General features: G+C 39.7%; 3 protein-coding genes across 4 annotated transcripts; all 3 read right to left on the minus strand.

Moving 5' to 3' along the window:
• Positions 1-1749: 1749 nt before the first annotated feature.
• On the minus strand, positions 1750-4094 carry LOC103149929 (gamma-crystallin M2-like). Its single transcript, XM_007569309.2, has 3 exons — positions 4026-4094; positions 3702-3944; positions 1750-2218 (listed from the first exon to the last, which is right to left on the minus strand). Exons 1-3 carry the CDS (start codon positions 4032-4034, stop codon positions 1946-1948), a joined length of 525 nt encoding a protein of 174 aa, XP_007569371.1. The 5' UTR covers positions 4035-4094; the 3' UTR covers positions 1750-1945.
• A 1723-nt stretch (positions 4095-5817) lies between these two features.
• Positions 5818-7043, minus strand: LOC103149928 (gamma-crystallin M2-like). Its single transcript, XM_007569308.2, has 3 exons — positions 6952-7043; positions 6503-6745; positions 5818-6247 (listed from the first exon to the last, which is right to left on the minus strand). The coding sequence occupies exons 1-3, from the start codon at positions 6961-6963 to the stop codon at positions 5972-5974; spliced, it is 531 nt and encodes a 176-aa protein (XP_007569370.1). The 5' UTR covers positions 6964-7043; the 3' UTR covers positions 5818-5971.
• Positions 7044-13040: 5997 nt separating this feature from the next.
• LOC103149930 (uncharacterized) lies at positions 13041-19124 on the minus strand. 2 transcript variants are annotated; one of them, XM_007569310.2, is made up of 9 exons: positions 18905-19124; positions 18439-18521; positions 18128-18303; positions 17972-18046; positions 17015-17085; positions 16769-16905; positions 14828-16693; positions 14550-14664; positions 13041-13617 (listed from the first exon to the last, which is right to left on the minus strand). In XM_007569310.2, exons 2-9 carry the CDS (start codon positions 18515-18517, stop codon positions 13515-13517), a joined length of 2622 nt encoding a protein of 873 aa, XP_007569372.1. In that variant the 5' UTR covers positions 18518-18521; positions 18905-19124; the 3' UTR covers positions 13041-13514. The 2 variants fall into 2 exon arrangements, with proteins under 2 accessions (XP_007569372.1, XP_016535760.1); XM_016680274.1 differs by having other exon boundaries at positions 18439-18582.
• Between the last annotated feature and the right edge of the window lie 367 nt (positions 19125-19491).

Here is a 19491-nt window from a genome sequence, read left to right on the forward strand (position 1 = left end):
AAAAAAAAAAAAAAACATTTTTATATGACCCAACTTTAACATAGCCCATTGTCACAGGTTAACTATTCTTAATATTAAATTAAAACTAGCTTGTTTAAATAACGGCCAGTGATCACAATTTTAAAAATGGTAATATTGTATTGTTTTATTAGTAAAGTATTTAATTGTATTTTACTCTCTCGATAATAAGTATGAATAGTTCATGTAACAACTAAAATAAATCATGAATGAAAGAAGCAGAAAGAAGTATGAACTTATATCTCTCCTCTAATTCGCATAAAAAGAAAATCAGTCCTTCAGCTCAGAAGCCTATTTATTACAGACATTGACTCACTCATCACTCATTCATATCACAAATGTTACATCAATCTGCTCTATATTAGCAGTCCAACTACCGTAAATATAGAATTGAGAATTTTAATCTAGAGATTGTAAGATTGTAAAATTGTAAAATTGTCCCGGATTTTTAGAACATGTAGTTAGCAAAAGAATACTTGTTTTCTTGGTGCAATAAACATAATTAGATTTTTTATGTTAATGGTGTCCCCAAGTCCACACCACTCTGAGTGGAGAGCCATGTTGGGGATGTCCAAAACCATGTTAGGAGACAAAACGAAGGTAATATGCAAAATCCTGATCAGAAATTTATAAGACGGGTTTGATTACTGCAATTGCAATAAATATCATTTCATCGATTGTTGAGTGTAGCATGTGTTTAATATAGTATTATTTGTATTTTTTTTTATTACACCCAATTGCTAATCAACCACATGCTCCTTGTTCAGCAGTCAACTCTCCTGCATCAGTATCTGTTAGTAAGATACTGTAGCTCTTGGTCAGATCTTTATGTTGGCATACTGTTAGGCCACCAGCCTTTTTTTCCCCTGGTTGGTGGGGGAAAAAGGCCAGGAAAAATAATTTATTCAAGAATAAATTATTTGGAATTTATCCTGGTTGAATGAAAACAGTTTCAATTCTAATTTGCCGTCGGGATGAGAAGTTTTGGTCTTAACTGAACATTACTCATGTTTGCTGGGAGTTGGAACATCGAGTGTTGGGATCAGAAGTAGAATCACGAGTGGAGTGTTGGGGTTAGCAGGCAGTTGCTAGAGCATGTGACAGTCGGTGACAACAGGAGGTGACGGACACCAGACTGCTTGCTTTGCAGATGTTTGGAAGGAAACAGGCACTTGAGGGAATCAGCCATGTGATGAAGGTGGAAGTTGCCCAACAAACGCTCCATAAAATGTGTACTGTCATACTGTATGTCATGCACCGCCTTAACGNCTGATTTGTCCGCTGAATTCCTTGGTCTTCATGATGGTCAACTAATTTTCTCTATCATGCCTCTGAGAACTTTGAAGAATAGCTGGATTCATACTGAGTTTAGATTACAGACAGAAGACCTTTTCTCATATTAGTAGCTGAATTAACTTTTCCGGAAATATTACATGTAGAACTGTTGTGTTAAAGGATGTGTCCCTGCAAATCTATATTTGGAAGAAGTACAAAATGTGCTTTGTCTGTTATTCTAGGTTGGAGTCCTGTTGGTCAGAATCTCACTGTAAGGTCAGGTAAAGCAAACTCTTTTAAATATATATTTTTATCATAAAGTGGAGTTAAGAGCAAGGAAAAGCCTCCATTTTGATTTTCAATCATCCATCTGTCTCAGTAAAAGGAGTCTGACAATAAAGTTTTTTTCTGCTGAAGATACTGAATGTCTACTACAGGTAATGCTTCAGAACATGATATGAGTCAATACTGGGAGTATTTTATTTAGTCCTCTGGTCAGAGTCAGAATATCCAAGCATGTTACATCTTCCTGGAAGAAGTCGCCCTTCAAATGAAAAGAGCAAGAGCAAAATTGAATCCACTTGAGCACTGACGTCATTTTCATCAGCGTGTGGAATATGGCAAAGAGCAGGCGTTTTATGAGAACCCTTTCTTAGAGATCCATCAGACGTCTGATGGAGCCAATCCTGGAGTTTGCGCCTTCCCATTCACTAAAGCTCTTGTACTGGCCGGGCCTCAAGTAGTAGTGGCGTCCCCTGTAGTTGGGTTGCTCATACACCAGCCAGTGGCCGTCCAGGATGTTGCAGGAGTTGAAGTTGGCGAGGTGAAAGCGACCCATGAGGTTTGGGCAGTCATCGGTTAGCTCCATCATCTCACCTCCCATGTCGAAGTGCTCGTACAGCTGCATCCTGAAGCTGCCTTTGTGCTGGAGAAGCATGTCGGATGGAACCATTAAGAACACGTTCGTGCTCACATTAAGCCTGGAAACAACTGACCTAGATATATCTGAAGGTTAGAGGTCTTCACTGTTTCTGCAGAGACCATTAGAGCTGTTAATAGAACTGATATTGTATTCCATTTGAACCCGAAAGGTGGATATTTTTCAAACCATTGTGTGTCATCTGCTTCAAATAGTAAACTCATCTGAGTGAAACCTGTAGTGATGAACTCAGACCTGAACCTTGAGAGACACACAAGGATAGTTACAAAGTTGGCCTTCTATCACCTGAAGAACACTTCCAGGATTAAATAACTAATGTCCCAGCAAGATCTAGAGAAACTCATTCATGCATTTATCTTTAGTCACACTGATTACTGCAACAGTGTATTTCTAAAATGTCAATCAGCTATATCTGGTCCAGGACGCTGCTGCTGGTGTTCTCACTAAAACTAGGACAAGTAAAGTCCCTACACTGGCTCCCTGTGGCTTTAAAATACTGACGTTAGTTTATAAATCACTGAACGATTTAGCACAAGATATATTAAAGACCTGAGGCAGATGGCTCAGGTCCTCTGGTTCTGGTCTGCTCTGCAACCCCACAACCAGAACTAAACATGCAGAAGTAATATTCAGTTTCTATGCCCCATTAATCTGAAACAAACTTCCAGAAAATGGCAAAATATAAAAAATAAATAAATAAATAAATAAAAAACACTGAAACATTGAGTTCCTTTAGATCACACATGTTTAGACTTGCCCAAAATAATAACTGGAACAGTGATCAATATATTTGATAAACTTTGACTAAAGGTTCCATCAGATAAATGATCTGGAACCTCCACTAAGATAGGGATTCTGACACACGTTAAAATTAACTTGAAAAGATCAATTAAAATACACCATTATAATTATGATTCATCTTGAGTTTTGTATGTAGATATCAGGCCTGCTCTGGGTGCAGGCTGTGGGAGAGATGTTGGGTAAAACAGTCATACAGATCATTGTCCAGTCCTAAAGTTACTTTGGCTTCAATAGTTATGGAAAGTGCTGCTCCTGCATCTGAAGGGAGATACTTTTTCATCTAGAAAATGAATTTCTTTCTAGAAAAAAAAAAGTTTTTTCCATTATATATTTTTTTAAAAAGTGACAATTTTTACCCACATACATACTTTCTTGCTGTCTAACTAAATATGCCAAAAGTTCTTAAAAATTCTTGAGAAAATTGGATTTCTGGTAAAATTCCAATATTTGTTAATTGTCTATAAAATCAGGAGTAAGATATGATTGGCTAGCTGTACTAGCATAATCAGTCTCCGTCCACCACTTTGCATCATCTCAATTGGAGTTGAAAAAAGGAAACTTTCTCAATATTCTTCACAGCAGAAAATAAGTAATCATTATAACCTGCTATCAAACCCAGCCTGTGCTATATAAATCTACAACCTTGCTCGTTTAAAAGACAGCTTACCGAGGGGATCATGAGGCATGAGCGGACACAGTCATTCATGCCGGTCATGCCCATGTAGTCAGAATACTCTCCCGTTCTCATGAAGTACTGGTTCCCCATGAAACCGGGCCGGTCATAGATCATGAACATGCCACTCTCCACGCGTATGGAGCGGCAGTGGTCAAACATTGAGTGCAGGTCAGCGCAGTCACTCATGCACTCATAGTGATGGCCTCTAAAGTTTCTGTCCTCATAGAAGATGATCTGATGGAGCAGAAGAAATCATCCTGTCAGCATAATCACGACATGCCACCGAAAAAATGGGATTTCAAACTGAACACAAACCTTTCCCATGATGGCTACTGTCAAAACCCAAACAAATACCTTTGTTTTTACACTATGAAGTGTCCAACTTTATATCCATGGGGAAGGATGTTCAGTTGCACGTTGTGATTCAAAGCAGGCCTGCTGTCAGCAGACTACAGGAGTCTTTCTGCTCCTGAATGCAGCAGAAAGCAGGTTCTAGCACCAGCCACATCATGGATATGCACTGGAACAGTCACTGCAGCTTGTTTACACAGCCTGTGTTTGCTTTGAATGCATTGTCTTATTCACAAGTTAAAAAAAAACTGTGGAAGGAATTCACAAAGCATCTTCTTTTTTTGTTTGTTTGTTTGTTTGTTTGTTTTTTGTTTTGCTCAAGCTTTTTGCTTGGATTTGGCTGGATTTATAAAACACGTATCACTAAATACATGCCGGTGCAGTCCCAACCACCAAGTCCAGCAGGTGGGTGCTACTACTTTTTTCACCGGGTCTTGTTTATTCTAGTTTCAGCCACAAACATAAAAGATGCAGAAGTGAAAAAAAATATATATATATTATAATTTGCAGAAAATTCCAGGAATTGAGCTGACAAGGCATTCCTCAGAACTTAAAGACATCTGGCTGGGGGGATGTTGTTGGAACAGTTTCCCGAAATCAATAATTGATGATTCTGAGACATTTAAAAGATGCACTCTCAGTGATTCTTGGGAAGAGGGACAAAACACGTCCTCTGGATAAAGCACAGAATTTGAATAAAATATACACAAAAAATAAAATAAAGTGTTCAGAATAACATCATATAAATTGAGGTAGTTTGGCATTTCGTCAACTCCGTCAGTTTTTGTGACTCTTTCAGTGAAATTGTTGACAAATCTTACTTCAATGTACAGTTAATTCATTTTAATCTATTTTACATAAATAGCATAACTTCACTTGTATCAAGTATTTCTCTTTTACTCACTAGTTTGTCACCACCTTCTGTTCTGTGTCTTTATGTTGTTGTTTTTTTTGTTTTAAATATATATATATATTTTGTTCTTGAGAAGCATTTGTCTCTTAAACTGAGTAAAAATAACACTAGTAGGATCATTAAAAACTAATTTTATATTTATTTTTATCAGATGGTGTTAACAAAATTCTGGGCCTGGTCCATTAAAATTGTAACTTTCAAAAAAAAAGTTTCAAATGGAAACGTGCACCTTAGCATCTTTACATTTCCAAAACATTATTTATCATATTTGAATACATAAGCCTAATAAATAATTACATTATTATTTTTTTTTGGGGGGGGGGATGTGAACCCATTTTATCCCTCTTTTCAAGACTCATTGACTCTCGTAACTGAAGTTAAAATGTACCTGACAGTAAAATTGTTAAATTTGATATATACAAATATGCAACTGATGTAAGTTAAATAATGTTAATAAAAAATAAACACTAGCAATAATATCCTTTTAATTTTGACATAGCAAATGAAAAAGCGATCTCCGATTATCAGTTCTGCCAGACTGGCTGTGGATGGCCTCCTGTGTTTTCTTGTGAATGTGCATTTTTACCTGAAACATTTACTGTTGAGACCAAAGCAGACATATATCATTTGATTAACTTTTGATCAATTCAAAAATTTCTAGATTTCCTAGCAGCATAGGACATCAATCCTTTAGGGGAATTTCTAACAGAAAGCCTCTTCTTGTGCAGGTATGAAGACTTCTCAGGATTACAGTAAATCAAACATGTTTAGTGAAACAGAACCATGTTGCATTGTGATCAAAATAAATACTGAAAGTGCACAAAATTCCTCTAAGTCACAGAAGTAGTAAATCAGATAATATTGAGACATTTATTCACCATTGACAAGAAAATCATTTACAACAGCTCATTTTATTAATTTTTTTCTAACAGCATCCAGCAGCTTCATCAAGTCAGATCTTGGCACATCCTGTTGTTCATATCAGTAACTGAAAGGATTAAAACTCTGTGATCCTGCGGAAAGAGCCGGTGGTGGCGCAGGTGGCCCCCCAGTCATTGAACTTGCGGTACTCGCCAGGACTCATGAAGTACTGCCGGCCACGGAAGCTTGGGTGTTCGTAGAGGGTCCAGTAGCCGTCCAAGACTTTGCAGGAGTAGATGTCTCGGCTGCGGAAGTGCTCCTGCACCGACTCGCAGTCCTCGCTAAACTCCATCATCTGACCTTGGAAGTTGGGCCGCTCGTAGATACGGATGCGGTAGGGGCCCTCGCTGGTCTGCAGGTGGAAGATAGAAAATGAAAGGAGCCTTCTGGGTCTGTGGCTGACAGTCAGTCACCATGTTTAGTCATCCGTCAGTGCTTATCCATCAGTTACCTATCCAGGTAAATCCACATTGGTTTGAAACATTGGAAGAATAACTAGTATTGTTTTTGCTTTTTAAATTCAACAGGTGAAAACAGGCCAAACTAACTATTTTGACTCCTAACAGCGTAAAACATTCATCAGTTTGAGCTCTCAAAGTAACCTCACATAGGAGAAGGTACGGCAGGAGCGGATGGTGTCATTGAAGCCCATCCAGCGCTGCTTGTCAGGGTACTCTCCTCTGGTCAGGACGTACTGGTAGCCAGTGTAGTTGGGCTTCTCGTAGAGCACCCAGCAGCCACTCTCCACCTTGATGGAGTTGCAGCGGGTAAAGTGGGGGTTCATGTCAGGGCAGTCGGCATCGCACTCATATGAGCGGCCCTGAAAGTTCCGGTCCTCGTAGAATATAATCTGAGTCCAACAAGAGGAGCGGGAAGAGGAAATATTCAGATCAAACATTCTGAATATGTGTGTTTATCCCATATTCAGTTTTCTTTCATTCTACACTCAAAACACCAAATTACTTCTTCTGTGCGTCATGAAAAGCCGCAGGGCAGTGGGGCAACTTTAGATCTAAGGCAAACAGGAAAAACAAGAAATGAATGGGAAGCTCTTACCTTACTGCTCATCCTGAAAAGAGTGCTGGAGCCGGTCACCAGCTGAATATGGTGGTCTCACAAAGCAAGAGCAGAGCTCTGCTATATAAACCTCAGATCCCGCTTTAGCTGGTTTTTCAATGAGCTGGGATTTAACGAGTTGGTACCACTGCCAAAACTCTTGATCCTGGCCATAGAACCAAAATCCCTGAATCATCAGGACAAAACTCCTAGCAGGCGAATTACTGACCAACTCTGAACTCTTCATTGATATCAACATCAGGAACACATTTTATCCACCCATCCAACACAGAGGAGTTTAATCTTTGTGCCAGAGGTCAACAATAACTGTGCAGCTGGTGGAGTCCAACAGAAAATGTGACGTTGGTGACATGATATCAGAGAGGTTCTGTCAATACAACGCTGTTTGTTCATTGCACTACATAGAATAAGTTTAAACATGTTATGTTAACCTTCCATTGGATCACAGATGTAAGTTTGGCTCCATTATATTATACCAGCACAGACATTTGTCTTATTGATCAACACTGAATCTGACTAAACATATACTTTAAGCAATTGGGGAAAGACAAAATGTTGATGCCATGCTTCTATGGACTAAAATATCAAAACTAAATGCATGTCAAAGATTCTAATTCTTTTAGGGTTTGTCCTCTGATTGAACAAATCTAAAATTTAAAGTGTTTGACCATAAATCCATTTTTACATGTGATGGAAAAAATTTGGGGAATTTTGCAAGAACAACTCAAATGCAAAGTATGAAGTGGCAGCATGATGTTGTGGATGGACTGGTGCACTTCACATAGTAGAAGGGGTCATGAGAAAACAACGTTATGGAGAAAACAAGATCCAAAGACATTAGCCAGGATGTTAAAACTTGGATGGAAACTGATGACTCCACACATTCATCTGCATTAGTTACATTCTGGCTTAAGGACAACAAAATAAATGTTTTGGAGTGACCATGACAAAGCCTTAACCATAGTCCCATAGAAAAAAACATGTGAGCAAAGCTGAACATGTGTGTAAGTGAAGTGGTTCTACATGTCTGACCCAGTTACGTCAGTCCTGTTGGGAGGAATGGGCTAGAATTACAGAAAACCATTCTGAAATGGTTCAACCAAAGTCACACAGCTGGATGGCAGCTTCAGTCCTGCAAAGAGTCTTGTGAGCCCTCGTAGTGCTCAGCTGCTTCCCGGTGACAACCACTGCTTTCCTGTGGGGTAGAAAGCAGAAAGGACAGTTTACACCAGCAGAGGACAGCAGAGGACTGAACTGTGATGTACTCACGCTGAGAAAGGACTCAGGCAAAGATGGAGATGAGGATGGTGGAGGAATGGGTCTCTTTGGGGTTCTCACTTTTGCCTGCTCAGACAGCCTTCTGTTCAGCTTCTGATCTGCAAGATTTAAAAAGAGATTTTGAAACAAAATCAGATCAGTTAGAGAATATAAAATCAACACTAAGTCCTCATGACCGGAAGTCTTTTTTCTTGTTTCTCTAATTTCCAAGGGAAGTTGTAATAATTGTTTTTGTACTGACAAAATTTCAAATGTCATTACAGTATATTATGAGACAGATAATCTGTGAAAAGATAGATCTCCTCCACCTCTTAGAGGCGTCAATGCTAAATGTGCTAATGACAGAGAAGCGACTCACCGTTACAGGAAAACCGTTTATCCGCCGTCATCAGTGGTCATGCTAACTAGCTTTATAATTCACAACAGGCTCTGCTGACAGGCAGAATCTGTAGTAGCAGAGTACAAGTTGGTGAGAGGGCGTGCGGTGCGCACACGAACATGATTGACAGTGCTAAGACCCGCCTCGTGGCTCTGGTTGTTTCTAGATTGCATTGGGAGAAAGCACAGAAGCTCAATTTTTTCACACATTATCTGACTCATACTCTCATACTCATGACAATTATTATTTAAAAAAAAAAAAAAAAAAACATTTTTATATGACCCAACTTTAACATAGCCCATTGTCACAGGTTAACTATTCTTAATATTAAATTAAAACTAGCTTGTTTAAATAACGGCCAGTGATCACAATTTTAAAAATGGTAATATTGTATTGTTTTATTAGTAAAGTATTTAATTGTATTTTACTCTCTCGATAATAAGTATGAATAGTTCATGTAACAACTAAAATAAATCATGAATGAAAGAAGCAGAAAGAAGTATGAACTTATATCTCTCCTCTAATTCGCATAAAAAGAAAATCAGTCCTTCAGCTCAGAAGCCTATTTATTACAGACATTGACTCACTCATCACTCATTCATATCACAAATGTTACATCAGCTCTATATTAGCAGTCCAACTACCGTAAATATAGAATTGAGAATTTTAATCTAGAGATTGTAAGATTGTAAAATTGTAAAATTGTCCCGGATTTTTAGAACATGTAGTTAGCAAAAGAATACTTGTTTTCTTGGTGCAATAAACATAATTAGATTTTTTATGTTAATGGTGTCCCCAAGTCCACTCCACTCTGAGTGGAGAGCCATGTTGGGGATGTCCAAAACCATGTTAGGAGACAAAACGAAGGTAATATGCAAAATCCTGATCAGAAATTTATAAGACGGGTTTGATTACTGCAATTGCAATAAATATCATTTCATCGATTGTTGAGTGTAGCATGTGTTTAATATAGTATTATTTGTATTTTTTTTATTACACCCAATTGCTAATCAACCACATGCTCCTTGTTCAGCAGTCAACTCTCCTGCATCAGTATCTGTTAGTAAGATACTGTAGCTCTTGGTCAGATCTTCATGTTAGCATACTGTTAGGCCACCAGCCTTTTTTTCCCCTGGTTGGTGGGGGAAAAAGGCCAGGAAAAATAATTTATTCAAGAATAAATTATTTGGAATTTATCCTGGTTGAATGAAAACAGTTTCAATTCTAATTTGCCGTCGGGATGAGAAGTTTTGGTCTTAACTGAACATTACTCATGTTTGCTGGGAGTTGGAACATCGAGTGTTGGGATCAGAAGTAGAATCACGAGTGGAGTGTTGGGGTTAGCAGGCAGTTGCTAGAGCATGTGACAGTCGGTGACAACAGGAGGTGACGGACACCAGACTGCTTGCTTTGCAGATGTTTGGAAGGAAACAGGCACTTGAGGGAATCAGCCATGTGATGAAGGTGGAAGTTGCCCAACAAACGCTCCATAAAATGTGTACTGTCATACTGTATGTCATGCACCGCCTTAACGAAACTTGTGACTTGTTAGGGAGACTTTACTGCACTTGAGTCATCCTGTACTGTCTCAATGACTAACCTTATCCAAACTATTGCTTAATTAGCATAGACGGCTAATTTCAGAGTTTTGCCATGACTGGGAGAAGTTAGAGGGGTGGCTGTTCCATGATCAGCAATTAATCTTGGGTCTGTCTCACTCAAAATGACAAACATGATGAAACCATGAAGTGGGAAGAGGACAGATCTTGTCGACTTATCTCCTGATATCGTGGTGTGAAAAACTTAATCCTACCCCTTAACCCTTGCAGTGGGTATATTTATGAAAATATAATCTATGATGGCACCTCTAAACAAACTAAATTCATGGTTATGTTCCCACAGACACTGACGATGAAAATGTTGCATAAGTGTTGTATTAGACATTTTTGCTCTGGTACGCACATAATGTCTGCATCAAGCACATGTCGACTGTCTTTGTTCAACCACCACAAGGCATCACCAATGGCAAGATGATACTGAGATGATACATATAGATACCAGTATGGTTCATCATGGAGAATGATGAACTGCAGAATTATTACCAAGTCATCAAGCACTGTTGTGTGTCCCCTCCCACTCGGATCAAATGAGTTCTCCAGGATCTTCTGACCAAAGTAATTACTTCTGTTTGGATGGCAGAAAAACATTCGCCTGTTGCCATTTTTAATATTCCTGACACAATATGGAGTTTTGAGATCGACCATCTCTCTTCAGTCACTTTGCCTCCATTTTCAGAGTGAAATGTTTATGCATCAGTCCTGCAGACAGTGAAATGAAAACTATTTTTGGGCAAAGTGAGCGATTATAACTCACTGATATTAAGATAATGGAACATTTTAAAGCAAGAACGTACTGGATTTAAATACCAGATTGGACCTTTCTTTGTTGAGTTTGCTTGTTCTCCCTGTTGGTGTGCGTGGGTTTTGTCTGAATCCTCCATCAGCCCAAGAAACACGGGGTGGGGATAGGCTGACTGTCTAAATTCCCCTGAAGTGTGAGGGCATGTGAGTCTTTGGTTGTCTTGTTTGACAAATGTGTTGGTCCTGTGATGAGAGCTAAATGAATTCATAGACCACTAAAGAGTGGCTTCCCAACCCTTGGAAGGAATAAGTGGGTATGGAAAACCAAAACCAAGACCAAAGCCCTCCCATGCATTCATTCACATGGGCTCAAAAATTTCAACATTTGCTTTTTAAGAGTTAGAACCTAGAACAGCTTAGAAAAGATTCATTGCAATTACATGGTGATTCAAGCCCAATGGGCTTGAATTCAGCAAATTGTACTTTGCTGAAAGCACCCATCGTTACAAGAAAGAAAAAGGAAATTTTCAGTTCTAAATTTTAAATATATTGTAGAATTTGTTCGCTGTCTTGATTGAAAACAAGCCCCTTGAACTACACTGTGCTTTGTCCAGAGGGCTCAGGTTCTTATCGAGAAACAAATGCTTCCTGGAGGTCTGGATACCGTTGAAGTTTCAGATTTTACTCGGTTAACATTCATCAGTGACATGTAATGCACCAATTAAATACTGTGAAGTTCGTCAGAAGTTGCCTGGACGTTAAACAACCATCCTTCGCTCTGCAGAGAGAAGTGCCGACCAGAACAAAGCGGCTGTTAATTTATTATTCGGAAGCGTGGCCTATATAGATTGGCCGGCTACCTTCACTTCCTCCACTGCCATTGCTAAAACTACAGGCAGACGATAATTCTGAAACAGTGCAGAAAATGGAAATCATTCACGAATTCTCTTTCAGTTAGCTGATTGGCCAGATAGAATCTCTATCGGAGGGAATCCAAGTCAACCAGAGAAAACCCAGACCGTGCTGTAAGCGAGATGTGAATCTAACGGAATAATGCAGGAGGGCAATGGCCAGGCGTTTTGCTCAGTCACATTGCTTTTGACAAATTTTGGCAACATTTTTTCATATCACTGCCCTGCTAAAAACCCTGTTTAATCTCAGCTTTAGCTGTCAGAAAGATGACCTCATGGTCGACTTAACAGTTGTAGGATGCTCTTGAATCTATAGCTGAAAAAAATTGTCCAAAGAATCATCGTTCCACTGCCATGCTTGATACTGGCAGTAGTGCTTACACTACTCAGTTGTAGAGATCCAGGCCACCTGGTTTCATTTAAAAAATAAAAAATGTCTTGATGCATTTGTGCTTTCATCCTTCCTTCAGTTATATAGTCTGCCAGTGCTATATTGTGAGAAACAGCACCCGTTTGCTCTGCTGTTGATGTGAAATGCAGTATTACCATTTGAGCTCCAATCATCATTGTGTGCTACATCATCCAAATAGCTCAATTTTATTTTCATCTGTCCAAATCATATTGTCCCAGCATTTTCCAGGTTGGCCTAAAAGTTCAAGACTTTTTTTTTCATGGTAATACAGGCCAAGGGCGTTTCATGAACTGCTCATTATGTGGACTTGCTGGGTTGTTACCGACATATGGTGAGAATTTCAGGTGAACGGCACAATTAGAAAATATTACCTGAAAGAAATAGTGATGTGTTCAAAACAGAAGAGGAATAGGGCCAAAGACACAATCCTCCTTTGCAATTCAGTACTTATTTTACCCGCTGTAAAAGTAAACATATAGTCTGAAGCAGAGACTGATCTAATTGCTGTCAGAGGAAATTCTACAAGGCTAAAAAAAACCCCACTTTCATAACTGAAATATTTGCTTTACATCGAAAAGAAATGGCAACATTTCTTGCTGTTGCTCATTAAATAAATATGAGCAAGAAAAGTGAAAGGTTATGAATACTTCCTGAAGGTAAACTGAGTTTATCAGGAAGGAGACTTGATCTCATCAGATAGAATTACCAAAAACACCAACAAACTCAAGTTGAAGTTTTCTGATAAACATGTTTAATATAAAAAAAAACAACAACCACAAAACATACAAACTTCAACAGATCTAAGATGTTAAGGTTTGTACTTGCAACACAAGCTGATGGAGCAGAAAGTGGAGTTTGGAGATCTTCACTTGGCATGCTCACACAGCAAATCCTAAACATTGTTTTCTACCCTGAGTCTTTATCCTGTGCAGCTGAACATCACAGGAAGTATCAGGTTATCAGCTTCCACTCAATTATTTACAGCTGGTCTCCCATCAGGAGCAAACAGCTGTTAACATCCCCAATGTGAAAAATCTAAAACGTCTTAATACTACAAATTTTAACACATTCTGAGTTAAAATGACGAGCGGTCAAAGAACTTTTTGAAACGCTGCAGGAAACTAGAACATTGAATTTATCACAAGGAAAAGAAAAAATTAAAAAAATTGTTGTTTGTCCGCAGCCCACCCCACTGATTTCCGTTACTGCTTCATCTTTGTCATCTTCTTCTTCTTTTTCCTGTCTTTAAACACTGGAGAACTCAGGAATGTGGTCTCTGTAAAATCATCCCCACGCCTAATTTTCCTGTTTGGAGGGGGGGAAACAGAAATTCAGGACTGCATTCAATTTTCTCTCTTTTTTTTAAAGACAAAGACAAATCTGGATAATCTGACCAATCATAAAACTAGTATTGGTAGGTCGGTTGTTGAAACCTAGATAGAGGGATCACTGGTAACCCAGAACTATAACAACTGGTAACCCAGAACTATAACACTCACTCCACTCTACCGCTTAGAGAACAGAGAACATAAGCAACCAATGGAGAGATCTGAAACTGGTTCTAGGAGTCACAACATGTTTGGAACAGATAAAAAAAAATAAACCATGGTCTGTTCCTCTAAAGACAGAGAAGCAGTCCTCTGTAAAAACATTAAGCTTGCCGAATAATTTTGATCAAGTTTCTAGTGCAAATATCTTGGTACACTTGGAATAAGACAAAGCTAATTTGTCTTACTTCAAGCTAGATTTTTTTTCATAGATCATCCGTCTCATACCATGCTATCAAGTCATTTTTTTAGTAAGATATATTAGCTTGCTTTAATTCAATAATTCCTTAAAATTTATGAAAAAGCAGTTGTTGCACCAGAAGATTATTTTACTTGTAAGACATTTTTCCCATAAGTGAAATAATCTGCCAATGGAATAAATGCGCCAGTGTTCCCAATGACAGGGAACGCTGGTGTGTTTTTGCAGTCGCTGCTCCCAGCTCCTTTTTAAGGTCTTTTAGTCATGTTATTGTTTGAAGACTTTGCTTTTGCTATCTGATGGCCAAAGAAGTCTCTAGATCTGGGTTGAGGGGACTTTACAGAATATTTAGAAGGTTTAACCAGACCTGTAGTCCCCTGAAGCAAAAGTCAGTAACATAGAAGGAGCTTTGAGTAACCAGTGTCACTGTAACACTGGTCACAGCCTGCGTTGCTCTCCGAGTCACTTTCAGTGCGACCCAACGTTCTCACCTGTTCAGTGGTGGTTCCTTATAGCTGACCACACAGTCCCTTCTCCTGCTTCTTCCTTTGTTTTCACCACATGGGTTTGGAAAGGTGTTGGTAACCGTTGTTAGAACTCTTCCTGCTGCAATGCACAGCAAAACATTAGCTGCCAGCTAAACCAAAGTCAGACTAGATTAAATTTTGTGTTTACAGTCTTCCCCTGTTGGGGGCGAGTCTACCCAGAACTCATAGGTAAACTCTTGATACGGAGAGAACGTCCACTGACAGTAGAGGGGGACACCCACCTGGTGAGGCTCTAGTTGACCCCTCAGTCACCTCCAGCCTGCATGATGGGCTCCTGGTTGGAGAGCTGGGTACAGAACTGGATTCTGGGTCCACAGTGCTGAGCTCTCCAAGCAGCCATGGTGGCTGCACATCCATTAGCAGAAAGCCAGCATCCTGATGAGCCGTCTCATCACTAGCAACAGATGTCCTTGTGCTACTGACAGAAATACTCTTGCTTTTGTCCTGAGATGATGTCGGTCTGTGGATGACAAACGTCTCTCTTAGGTTCCTGGTTTCGGCTGCTGTGTGCAGCTTTGTCTTCCTCTGTGGTTTTGGAGCATTCCTGCCTTTGGAGACTTTAGAATCAGGTGGATTTTCACCAATGTCATAATGATCATGGCTGAGGAGCTTCTGAAAATCCTCTTCACCTTCCTTCCTGACCTCCAGCCTGTAAGGGCTGCAAAGAAGAAGCTCCTCACTACAGATGGGATGCAGACCAGATTCATCTTCAGATAAAACCTTTTTGCTCCTTTTGCTTGTTTTTCTCTTTTGCCTGGAGTTGCAACCATCAGCACACTTCTCCAGTGATGACGTCATCCTGTTCCTGGAGCCTCCTGCTTCGTCTCGTCTTGATTTTTTACGTGTGTGGTTCTCTGAACGGTCGCATTCATCTGCTGGCAGGACTTCCATGTTATGCTCTGTTGTTTCCACCAGAGGGCGCTTTGAAGCGCTGCGGGTTTCTGTTTGCTGATCTGCCTGGAAATGTTGTTTGCCAGAACTCTGAGCCAGATCTTCCAGCAGCTCCTCAGCTGACCGGTGAGGCTCTCCAGGAAGCATCATGTCACAGTCGAAACCTGGGGAGTTACTGTCCCTAAAAACAGAGATGACAAAAGTTCCTCTGCATCTCGATCTGGTCTGTGTTTTCCTCTTGGCTACAGGAAGCTGATTCTCCTCTGACCCCAGACCTGTCACCTCCACTGGACCGACATCCAGTGGAGGTGGACCTCCATCCACCTCCACTGGAGGTGGTGGGGGTGGCTCTGTGTTTTCTGCTTCCTCTTCTTCATGGACCTTCTCCGATTTGGACCGTTGGCTCTCGTCATCATGAGACAAACGGACTGACGGGGTCTTTTGAATGACCATAGAGCGCCTCCTTACTTTAGTTTTGGACCGTCTGTAGGTGATTTTAGAACCTGCTGAACCTTCTTCAGGTTCATTGCCTCCAGCCTTCAACAAGCTAACTTTAGAGTTGGAAAAATAATTATCGAATTCCTGTGACACTGTGTCACAGGAGTCAGTATCGCTCTTGGATGTCTTCTGATGACTGCCAAGCTTGGGGATGCGAGATGTTTTCCTATTATTGCCGCGTTTTTTGGGTAACTGTACCTCAAGAACTCCTGAGTCTTTATCTTCTGGTTGTTTATTTATGCGAGTAGAAATTTCCGCAGGTTCCTTTGTTGGTCTGTGGTTGAGACCATTCTGGACTTCTGGACTGGAACCCGGCTGTTGACTCTTTGTGCCTTTTGTCTCACAGGAAGGACCTTTCTTCTTGGCTTTGGTTTCCACGGTGACGATTTCAACTGCGTTACTCAACGTAATCTCCATCGACGTATTGAGTAGGACTGTATTGTCAGCTTTTGCTAACTGAGGCTCAGCTTCTGAGGCAGACACAGTTGGAGCATTTACGTCGCTAGAAAGGGATGTTGTGGAGTTTTCATGTGTTTGATTGTTCTGAGGACAGAGGACAGAGTTTATTTCAGAGCTGGACTGGGACAACACTCTGGACAGGCGCTCCACTTCACTCCTCAGGCTGCTGCGGGGTGGACAACACGATCCTGTCTGAGTGGGTTGAACACGTTGACTCAAACGCCTTTCCTCAGCGTTTTCTGGGAAAAGACATTCATTAATAGTGAGGCAGCACATATTTGAAACACTGCACTGAATGATGCCAAATGACCCACCATGAAAAATATCAGAGGAGTTGCTGCATCTGGTTAGGACACTTAAAACATCCAGATGAGGGTTTCCTTCTGGCAGACATGGTGTTGCTTCCATGTTTTTGTTGTGGCAGAAAGGATTCCTTAACGTTTCAGGCTTACTGTGTATAAGATAGAAATACAGAAATATAACCGTCAGATATAATTCATGTCCATGGAAACTACAACACCTACAAGGACACAACAAAAGCAAAAGCAGAAACTTCTGACCGCGCTGCTGCATCGTTCTCTTTGTTTTTATCCGTTGGGGAGTGGCAGCTCTCTGACAGTCTTGGAGAATCCTGAGGAAAAACACATTTTCAGCTTCAGCAGTTCAGATGCATCAACATATTGGTCTTTGAGATTTTCTAGATTAGAAGTCGAGCTTCGGATCCCACTGCAGGGGAAATAAATAGACTCCTCTTCAATATTTTACCTTATATGGTACTGAATACATAGAGACCAAACATTTGATCCAAATCATGCAGTTTAAAAGATATTTATCACTGATAACGGCCACATGTATGTAAACTTCTGTTTTGAATTAAGTTACAAAAATCTTTAAAAAAAAAGAAGTTCAAACAGGGAAGTTAAATTTCTGTCTGAGTTAACTTTTTTCCTGTTAACTGGTTTTTCCTGAGTAGTTATAGACTATAAGATTAGTTCCTTTTCACTACAAAAAGCTGAAAAACCTTTTACTTTTTCCTTAAACTTTTTACCATGACTGTATAAAAAACAAAGGGGAAAAAGCGTGGTCAGGTGAAATGTGGACAATTGGCCTCCAGATACAGGCCAGAGCTTTGGAAAGCAGACCAATCCATTCTGAGCATTTGGAAGCAACTTCAGGTTCCTGAGATCTATCTATGCACTTGAGATGTATTTAGTCATCTCAGACTTTGTTTTCATTAATCTGATTTATTTTCCTCCATTTACATTGAGGTTAGCAGACAATTGTGGAATAAATGTTAGTAAAATAAAAGAAGGGCTGAGTCTGAGAGTTGGAATAAATCATAATAGTCACAACTTCAGTGTAAAAAGCCAAAAAAAAAAAAACATGCATGTCATATACATCATGATGCAGTCAAAATCAGAGGAAGTTCATCTGACGAAAGTCACATTTAAGCAAGAAAAACACAATCTTATGGTAAAAATATAATCTGAGAGGTGACTCTATACTCTATGTCTTACGTTGTCAGAGACGAGATCTTCCATCATGTCCAGCTGCTGCAGAGTGTTATTATGGAGATTTTTCAAGATGAGCATCTGTAGGAGCAGAACAACAGCAAGTAGTGAACCAGATAATGGCCAAACTAAACCCCACATCAGCTGAGACATCACACTCACCAGTTTCCTTTGGTTGTGTTTCTTGGTGGCCAGCTGGAAGCAGAGATCTTTGACCTGTTTTTGCAGGAGCACCACCTCCATCTCAAGCTGCCTGCTCTTCTCCTTTTGGGCCTGCAGAGCGAGAGCCAGGGCCTTGTTGTTGGTCTTCAGGGAGACCTTGAAGAAGGAGGACGTGTCTGGTGTGAAAGAAAGACGGTGTTAACACTGCTCAAAGTCTGTGGCCGCCGCAACACAAATGAGATGGGGAATAACACAATTCAATTCAATTTCAATGTATTGATCGCAAAAAGAAATTAAATAAATAAACCCACTGATGAGTTTGTTTTTGATCTTTGAAGCCACAGCTGATGTCTGCTTCGATGGTGTCATCGTTTTCCTGGGAGGCATCATCAGACTGATGGATTAAAAAAAACAAACAATCAAAGGTCCAACTTGGAGTATATGAAGCCAGAAACCTGAGGGAAGTAGAGGCTTTAGCTTTTTAGCAGTAATGAAACAAAAACATACATGTTAAAGCCATCAGACTCTTAAATAGAGACATACTTCTCTTATTTTGTGACTAGCTATGATAGAGTGTTAATTTAGGGTGAAATGGGGACCTTTCCTGGTTAAAACGTTGATATTCGTGCATCTGGGTTTATCTTTTACAGTTGTTTTAGCGCGATACTTCAAAATGTGCATAAAAAACTGTTCATAGAATTAACACTTAATGCTATTAAATGCTAAATGGAGAATGAGCTAGCTGGTAGTTTCTGTCCTAACTTTGTCCAGCCTTACCGTCTATGAAAGTCCTCGAGTTGGAGCGTTTACCTTCTAAAACAGAAAAATCTTCGAAGGGAACGACACAAACTACTGTATTCAAGAATGTATCAGCTTTGCACCGCCTGTCATTTAAGACTGAAAACTTTTTTTCAAAAACAAACAAAAAATCCGCCGAGCTTCCGAGCATGCGCACTAACGTGAACTTCTTCGGCATTACCTTCTTCTTGCATCCATTATTGTTGCACTACCGTCATCTCTTAGATTTTAATACTTATTTTTCCTCAACCTCTCCTGAGACCATTTAAAAATATATATTTTTATTTTTCATTCATTACTATTTAACTGAGCAACCACATGATTCCCTATTCAAACTTCAATATTCAAAACTTTTTTGATTCACATATTTCCAAGTAGGCTAATAAAAACATGTTCCATCGTTTTGTAGTATTACACCAATTACATAAATCAAGATGTTTCCTTATTTTAAAAATAGTGCCATTCAAAAAACTGTGACCTGTTTTTATTCTATTTAATTATCTCCTCCTTTCTGTTTAGTCCCAACATAATCTGTATCTTATATAAATGTCTTCCATTTATTTCAT

This window comes from Poecilia formosa, unplaced genomic scaffold (genome assembly GCF_000485575.1).
Source record: "Poecilia formosa unplaced genomic scaffold, Poecilia_formosa-5.1.2 Scaffold239, whole genome shotgun sequence".
Classification (NCBI taxonomy): domain Eukaryota; kingdom Metazoa; phylum Chordata; class Actinopteri; order Cyprinodontiformes; family Poeciliidae; genus Poecilia; species Poecilia formosa.

What these genes read in the sequence shown, in the direction of transcription:
- LOC103149929 (XM_007569309.2), bottom strand. An exon ending in CATGCCTCATGATCCCCTCG is followed by an intron (nt 2,219 to 3,701) that starts GTAAGCTGTCTT and finishes ATGCTTCTCCAG; the next exon opens with CACAAAGGCAGCTTCAGGAT.
- LOC103149928 (XM_007569308.2), bottom strand. An exon ending in CCTGCCGTACCTTCTCCTAT is followed by an intron (nt 6,248 to 6,502) that starts GTGAGGTTACTT and finishes TTCCACCTGCAG; the next exon opens with ACCAGCGAGGGCCCCTACCG.
- LOC103149930 (XM_007569310.2), bottom strand. Translation starts at nt 18,517, where the DNA reads ATGATGCCTCCCAGGAAAACGATGACACCATCGAAGCAGACATCAGCT. An exon ending in GATCAAAAACAAACTCATCA is followed by an intron (nt 18,304 to 18,438) that starts GTGGGTTTATTT and finishes CTTTCACACCAG; the next exon opens with ACACGTCCTCCTTCTTCAAG. An exon ending in AACACAACCAAAGGAAACTG is followed by an intron (nt 18,047 to 18,127) that starts GTGAGTGTGATG and finishes CTGCTCCTACAG; the next exon opens with ATGCTCATCTTGAAAAATCT.